The 8472-nt window shown below is 46.4% G+C and overlaps 1 protein-coding gene across 3 annotated transcripts; it reads left to right on the top strand.

Annotated features, from left to right (window-relative positions):
• Window positions 1-3441: 3441 nt before the first annotated feature.
• LOC121531388 (calcitonin gene-related peptide) lies at window positions 3442-8041 on the top strand. 3 transcript variants are annotated; one of them, XM_041836628.2, is made up of 5 exons: window positions 3442-3543; window positions 4555-4646; window positions 5354-5497; window positions 7474-7659; window positions 7974-8041. In XM_041836628.2, the coding sequence occupies exons 2-4, from the start codon at window positions 4561-4563 to the stop codon at window positions 7631-7633; spliced, it is 390 nt and encodes a 129-aa protein (XP_041692562.1). In that variant the 5' UTR covers window positions 3442-3543; window positions 4555-4560; the 3' UTR covers window positions 7634-7659; window positions 7974-8041. The 3 variants fall into 3 exon arrangements, with proteins under 3 accessions (XP_041692562.1, XP_041692561.1, XP_041692560.1); XM_041836627.2 differs by having other exon boundaries at window positions 7471-7659; XM_041836626.2 differs by lacking the exons at window positions 7474-7659; window positions 7974-8041 and adding an exon at window positions 6330-6651.
• The last annotated feature ends 431 nt before the right edge of the window (window positions 8042-8472 follow it).

The raw sequence follows: 8472 nt of genomic DNA, 5'->3' as shown, positions 1-8472 counted from the left end.
CAGGGCAACTAAGGAGTGGCTCTGTAAGAAGCATCTCAAGGTCCTGGAGTGGCCTATGTATCAAATACAATGTATCAAATACTTGTTCTCCCCACTGTATATGTATATGTATATGTATATATATATATATGTATATGTGTATATATATATATATATATGTATATATATGTATATATATATATATGTATATATATATATGTATATATATATATATATATATGTATATATATATATGTATATATATATATGTATATATATATATGTATATATATATATATATATATATATATATAAACATGGGGGATTGGAAGTGATGAAGACAATTACATTGATGGATGTTGTCACGCTCGTTTATAGACGGGACGGACCAAGGCGCAGCGTGATAAGCATACATGTTTATTTAAACGAATAAACACACGACAAAACAACAAACGAAACGTGAAGTCCAAGGTAACACACAAACATACCATAACTGGAACAAGATCCCACAACCCACTAGTGCCAATAGGCTGCCTAAGTATGATCCCAATCAGAGACAACGAGCTACAGCTGCCTCTGATTGGGAACCACACCGGCCAACATAGATCTACACATACTTGAGACCCCAAACCTGGAGAGGGGCTGACGTCTGGGTCTGGACTGGAACCGCTGACTGGAGCTGGACCCGACGACGGTGGATCGAACTGCCCTGGCTCCGGAGTGGAGCCACTGACCGGAGCTGGATCAGGCACCGGTGGAGCGGACTACTCTGGCTCCGGAGTGGAGCGGCTGACCGGAGTTGGACCGGCCCCCTTTGGAGCGGATTACTCTGGCTCCGGAGTGGAGCCGCTGACCGGAGCTGGACTTGACCCCGGTGGAGCGGATTGCTCTGGCCCCGGAGTGGAGCAGCTGACCGGTACTGGACTGGACCCCGGTGGAGCGGATTACTCTGGCTCCGGAGTGGAGCCGCTGACCGGAGCTGGACTGGACCCCGGTGGAGCGGATTGCTCTGGCCCCGGAGTGGAGCAGCTGACCGGTACTGGACTGGACCCCGGTGGAGCGGATTACTCTGGCTCCGGAGTGGATCCGCTGACCGGTGCCTGGTGGAAAAGGCACGGGCCGTGCCGGACTGGACACACGCACCACTGGAAAAGGCACGGGCCGTGCCGGACTGGACACACGCACCACTGGCTTGGTGCGGGGAGCAGGAACGGGCCGTACCAGACTGGCGATGCGCACCACTGGCCTGGTGCGGGGAGCAGGAACAGGCCGGGCCGGGCTGGCGACGCGCACCACTGGCTTGGTGCGAGGGACAGGAACAGGCCGGAACGGGCTGGCGACGTGCACCACTGGCTTGGTGCGAGGGGCAGGAACAGGCCGGGCCGGGCTGGCGACGCGCACCACTGGCTTGGTGCGAGGTGAGGGAACAGGCGGGCCGGGCTGGCGACGCGCACCACTGGCTTGGTGCGAGGGGCAGGAACAGGCCGGGCCGGGCTGGCGACGCGCACCACTGGTTTGGTGCGAGGGACAGGAACAGGCCGGACCGGGCTGGCGACGCGCACCACTGGTTTGGTGCGAGGGGCAGGAACAGGCCGGGCCGGCGACGCGCACCACTGGTTTGGTGCGAGGGACAGGAACAGGCCGAACCGGGCTGGCGACGCGCACCACTGTCTTGGTGCGAGGGGCAGGAACAGGCCGGGCCGGCGACGCGCACCACTGGTTTGGTGCGAGGGACAGGAACAGGCCAGACCGTCTGGCGACGCGCACCACTGGCTTGGTGCGAGGGACAGGAACAGGCCGGTTCGGGCTGGCGACGCGCACCACTGGCTTGATGCGAGGAGCAGGAACAGGCCGGACCGGGCTGGCGACGCGCACCACTGGCTAGGTGCGAGGAGCAGGAACGGGCCGGACCGTACTGGGAACACACACCACTGGCTTAGTGCGGGGAGCCGGAACGGGTCGGGCCGTACTGGGAATACGCACCACTGGCTTAGTGCGGGGAGCAGGAACGGGCCGGACCGGACTGGTGACACGCACCACTTTCTTGGTGCGAGGAGTGGGACTGGGTTTCTTTATAAACCCCCCGCTCCTTCTGCTTCCTAACCAGCTCCTCTCGCCGTGCCTCTACGCCTTCCTTCTCCCTTTTAGCCTCCTGTAGCTCCTCCCTCTGACCGTATAACTCCTGCTCCCTCTGAACCAATAGCCCCCGTAACCTGGTGGCCTCCTCTCCTAACCTGCAGATCCGCCCTGTCGCTGCCTCCTGCTGCCTCGTCGTCCACACCGTGTGCCCCCCAAAAAATTTTCTAGGGGTTGCCTTTCGGGTGTCCGTCGTCGGCACGGTTGGCGCCGTTTCTCTTCTCCTGCCTGGGCATTTACCTTCGCCCATGGCCCTTTCCCCGCGAATATCTCCTCCCATAACCACCATTTGCCCACCTGTGACATCGCTATATGCTCTTCCTGGGCACGCTGCTTGGTCCTCGTTTGGTGGGATCTTCTGTCACGCTCGTTTATAGACGGGACGGACCAAGGCGCAGCGTGATAAGCATACATGTTTATTTAAACTAATAAACACACGACAAAACAACAAACGAAACGTGAAGTCCAAGGTAACACACAAACATACCATAACTGGAACAAGATCCCACAACCCACTAGTGCCAATAGGCTGCCTAAGTATGGTCCCCAATCAGAGACAACGAGCTACAGCTGCCTCTGATTGGGAACCACACCGGCCAACATAGATCTACACATACTAGATCTAAACATAGAAAATCAACATAGCAAAACACAACACAAAAATACACACCCTGACTCAACAAATACGAGTCCCTTGAGTCAGGGCGTGACAGATGTTATAATCTATCTGCAATATTAAGCTGATCTACCCTCCCCCCCAAAAAAAAAAATAATAAAAATTAATCCTCTTTTTTATTCAACTGCTCATATCATTGTACACTTTTTTGAGTAGAACAATTTGAGTTTCAGCCTGAGACAGTGGAATTGACTGGTGAGTAGCACCAACCCAGGAGTGGATTGGATTGCAGTATACCGTCATTCCCAGTAGATGGCCCTGCCTACAAGTACTTTGCTGGGGGCTTATCGATTTGGCATTTGAAAAATAGGATGCATGTAACTTCTTTGGAAGCCTTTAAAATATTTATTGCTGGGGATGGTTTCTGTGGCCATTTGTTAGATTTGCTCCGGTTTAATGAATGACCTCAATGCAAATGTGGATATCAAATGGTCCAAATGACGGTGGATTTGTGAATGGAGCACTTAGTGACAAAATAATGACGTCATTGCAAAGCCATATCCCTTATTGTGTGCCAGAAGTAAGATGCATCATCCCATTGGCTCGCGGGTGCATCTCATCGACGGGATTGGCCAACGGGAGATAATTAAACACTTACACAGTCAATGCACAAATTCAAGTGGTGGCTATATAGGCTTGTGCATTGGCACTGCATGCAACAGAACCAAGAGTTGGTCTTCAAGTTGAGAGAAGTCAATTTAGGCGTTTCATATAAAGCTCTATATTTTTTTGCCTGTTGATTAACACAAAAGGTAAGTGTAAACTTTTAACCAAATTCACATGGTGGACAGACTGAATTTGGATGGAAGGTTAACTTAATGGGTTGTGTCTTAGTGCTCCGTTGTAACTCGTCAGATATGGAGAGTGTGGACCTGAGTTTTGGTGCAGTGTGATGTGATGGTGACGTTAATGGGATTGAAGTGTGGCCGTAGGTGTCACAACTCTCCTTCAGCGAGGGTCCGGTCTGCTCTGTGGTGGAGGCAGAATAGAAAAGATGGAGAGAGCTAGAAAGATATAGAGAAAATGTGAGTAAGAGTGAGTGAAAGACCAAATAGTGAGTGAGAAAGAAACTGTGAGTAAGCTAGAAATAGAGAGAGAGAGAGAGAGAGGGATGGATGAATGGAGGCTGGAGGCTCTGAGAGGAGAGATGGAATGCCTGTGTGTGAGAGAGTGGTAACAGCTCATTACACTAATGCACTGGTCCCCCCCTGGGAGCTGGCATGCTGGATGGAGCCACTCTCCGCTCCTCACAGCGGCTAGCTAATGATATGGCCCCTCAGTTAGCACCAAGCAACAGGCTTGGACCCCCTTCATGCTTGGACATGCCAAGGCTCAACTCAGAGAATGTTCTGTCCTGTCCTATACTGGGGATGGCGAGATGGAGGGATAGTTCGCTCCATGGAGAAGAGTGTTGGACTATCATGTGGATCCATTTCCGTTTGGCTGTTTGGATGGAGGGTGTCATGGAGAGATAGAAGGATGGATATGTAGCTTGAGAGATCAACGGTAAAGCTGAGTCTGCCGTCTCAATAAAGAGTGAGAAAGAGCCATCTATGTAGTAGCTCATTTCAAATTTAACGAAGGAATCCTTTAAAAAACGATTTGTGTTACATTAGCCGTACAATGCTTAATCTCATTCTGGTAAATGTATGCTGATCATTATTGTGATGGCGACCTGCTTCTTTCTTGTTAAATGTAAATGTAGATGTTTAATGTAATTGTATCAAGTCTGTGGAGCTCATGGGACTGTCTCTTTGCTATAGGGGACCATGGTTATGTTGAAGATTTCTGCTTTCCTTGTTGCTTATGCCCTGGTCCTTTGCCAGATGTACAGCTCACAAGCAGCCCCCTCCAGGTGAGACAGACAGACTTGCAGACAGACATACAGAAATTACTAAATTACACTCGGCGCACATATACATCATACAAGCGTACACACACGCGCGCGCACACACACACACACACACACACACACACACACACACACACACATATTTGTTTAATCTGACATGAGAATATGGATTGGAAGTACCACCAAATATAATTGTATTATTTAATAATGACAATTTTGAGGGACATTTTTGGAGAAATTCATAATTCCTGTGATAAAAGGAATATAATACATCATTTTTTTCTGTGAATTTAGACTACTGAACATTTTGTAATTTAGACTACTGTTACAAATACATAAATTAATATGTTCCTTAATCCAATATCACAGAAGTGCACTCCAGTTAAGTGTAAAAGGGCTGTAATAATAAAAAAAACACACACAAAAAATAAGTAATTTAATTTAGAAGAGATAAATGAGATATATAAAAACATCCAAGCCACTCATAAATCTGAATTTGGTCACACGTCGGCCCTTTTAGATGGAGTACTTTTAGCAGATTACTGTTTTCAATGTTGGCTAGGGTCCCTTCCAGTCCCACGTCATACCTTTTAGCCTTAGTGACACTCCGCTCATGTTATTTATTAAATTTTTTACTGCGGGTGATAACTTTAGTTTGGTTTCTTATGCGGATCCCTGTGTTTCACCCACCCTCTTTCTTCCTCCTCTAGAACGGGCATAGAGTCCATGACAGACCGAGTCACCCTTACGGACTACGAAGCAAGAAGATTACTCAACGCCATAGTCAAGGAGTTTGTGCAGATGACAGCCGAAGAGCTGGAGCAGCAAGTGAATGAAGGCAACGAAGGCAATAGGTACAGACAACTGCTTCTTCTTCCTTCCTGCATCTTTAACATTACCTGAGTTTGCGTCCTAGCTCAGGGCTACCAATTAAGGGATTGATGATGAATTAAACGTGAAGGTCAGTATTGATGGTCAGAGCTACTTTCATATGGAGTGGAAGTGCATCAACGGTACATTGACCAAACGTTTTAAACTGAAATTAAATAAAAATTTTGTTACCTGTCTGGAGAGACGTCTTTTAGCCACCTTAGCAGTGTGTCCTGCTGGAGTTTAATTTAAACCATATAGAGAGGTATGTGCTCAGAGAAATGTTTTCTCTCCATTTTAAGGAGGTATATGCTAATCCCTCCCAACAATTTATCAGTTGTAACAATCCCGCATGGATGAGTTTGATTTATTCATTTATTTGAATGGATGAATGTTAACAGCCTGTTTGCCTGCTGGATATATTATATTAGCGGGGAATGCTTCATGGGATGGATAAGTGCATGCTGTCAGTTAGTGGAGGCGAAAAGAGTCGCATGACAGCGGGAAGCTATACCCGTTCTGTTCTGTTTGGGGTGATATGAGGGTGGGTGTGAAGGTAAAATGGAGTTGGAGCATGGGGGTTGATATGTTAATGTTCTTCAAGTGATTGGAAGGGAAGCATGATGTTTTGGAAATGTTCATTTCTTGCCTATGACAGCATGTCTGACAATGCATTTTGTAGGAAAAATGCATGAAGGAAAGAGGATGATACAGTACTAACATGTGTGAGTGCGTGTGTGCGGGAGAGAGAGAAACCTGCATGTGTCCCGCTACTATGAGCCTGTTTTCTGCATGTTTATCTCTCCCTTCTGACAGCATGGAAAGACCCCTTACCAAGCGCTGCTCTAACCTCAGCACCTGCGTGCTGGGCAAACTGTCCCAGGACCTGCACAAATTACAAACGTTCCCCCGCACGGACGTGGGCGCGGGCACGCCTGGCAAGAAACGCAGCGCGCCCGAGAGCGAACGCTATGCAAGCTACGGGGAGACATTTGACAGCATCTAACTCTCCGCCCTCCTCCTATTCTCTCTCTTTTCATTATAACGTCCTACTGGTTTTTGTTTGACAAGTCTCAGTGCATGTGGATTTTTCCTGCTTGATTGAGCGAATCTCCCATTGCAACCCCCCCCCCTTCTTTTTTTTGACAATTCCTTTCCGTTTTCGGCAGAGAATGACATGTTGTATCTGATCAGACAATCAAAAGTAAAACTCTTCTAAATTACAATTATTCAAAAGAATGAATCAAAATGTATAGATTTTTTTCAGTGTGTATATTCATATAATTTGATTGTATTTTAAATTCCTGAAAACCCAAATTCATAACATAAGAGATAACCTAAGTAATATTCAACCATAATAAATGGTTTCTTCATGCCTCACCATGTTTCTTGTTCAATAAACCTATTTTTCTACCAGGAAGCCTTTTACTTTTTTTTCTTAAGAAATATAATATTAGTACTTAGCTTTAGCTCTTCCAACAACTGCATTCAATATTTTTTTCATTGGAGTATAGAGTAAATCATAGTTATTTTAGCATTTCCAATACCCTTGAACTATCTCTAAAACCTTCACCAAGTCTCAAGGTAAGTATTTTAATTAACCGAACCATTCTAAGGATCTAACATTTTCAGAGACTATATTAATCCACTGTCTACTTTTATGTGTTTAGTTTTAATTGTTCTACTCCTGTTAATGACAACGACACTTTCATTTTATGGAGGTGTCGTAAAGCAGATGTTTTAATTACATTGAAAATTATTGCTTGATTAGATAAGGAAAAAGTGTATGTGTTTGATAGTGTGTGTGTTTGTGCTGACGGTCTGTGCGTGTGCTTGTGTATGTGTACATTTGTAAGTGTCTGGCATGAGTGCGAACACATGCTTTTGTGCGTCTGTGTACTGTATGTGTATGATGTACGCAGCAGGCTCACTGTTAACCCCGTCTCCATTCCTGAAGCAGCGTTACAGCACAGAAGCGAGCCTGCAACACGGCCACCTGCGTGACTCACCGCCTGGCAGACTTCCTGAGCCGGTCGGGGGGCATGGGAAACAGTAACTTTGTCCCCACCAATGTGGGCTCCAAGGCTTTCGGCCGGAGGAGGAGAAACACCCAGATGTGAACATTCCAACAACCTTCAGGGATACGGTGAATACTCCTCCTCCTCCTCCTCTTTGTCCTTTCTGTCTCTGTTCTTTCAGCTATCTCTTATTTCTATTCTGTAGCTTTTCAATTAGTGAAATGCCTGACATGACTATAGGCAAATAGTTTACTTCACAAAATTAAGATACCATTTTTTAAAATTAAGATTTTACATAGATAATTGATTTCCTGTGTCAATGAAAAATAATTGATTGGTCTTATTTTTTGTTAAGAGTCGTACGTTTTGTGACTGACAGAAGGCGCTGGGCTCTAAGTTGTTGACTTGTCCGTTCTCTCTTCCTCTCTCTCTTCCCTTTCAGAGGTTGATCCTTCTTATCGCGATGACATCAGAACATATCTGGGGGAAAACAACAAAAACAAACAAAGAGAAAAAAACACACTGGCCCCTTCATCCACTCCCCAACAGTCTACAGAAATAAACCCCTTCAGATATTAGGACTCCTCCTCTCAATACCGTCATGTTATGAACCTTTAATTTAGCTTTTGGCAAACCAGAGAAATAAAAGGGGGAAAATGACAGCAACTTCCATTATGTACATTGACAGCTGAATCCCCAAATCCCAAAGAAAAATTCCAGATTCCTTTTTTTATACATGAAATTCAATGAATGGAAAAAGCAGCAGTGCTTATTTATTATTATTTATTCTGTCCTTAGAGCACGTTTGTACCATGTGACCCATTCTCCCCGTCCCTCATCCCTCCCTGTCCCCACCGGCACCTGTTTGCTGTGCTGTGCCCTGCAGGGATCGACATTAAAGATCAGCCTTCCCTAGGCTCCCTCACAACGGCTGTGTCTTG

This window comes from Coregonus clupeaformis, chromosome 19, assembly GCF_020615455.1.
Source record: "Coregonus clupeaformis isolate EN_2021a chromosome 19, ASM2061545v1, whole genome shotgun sequence".
NCBI classification, from domain to species: Eukaryota; Metazoa; Chordata; class Actinopteri; order Salmoniformes; family Salmonidae; genus Coregonus; species Coregonus clupeaformis.
This window is presented reverse-complemented; position numbering and strand designations above follow the sequence as displayed.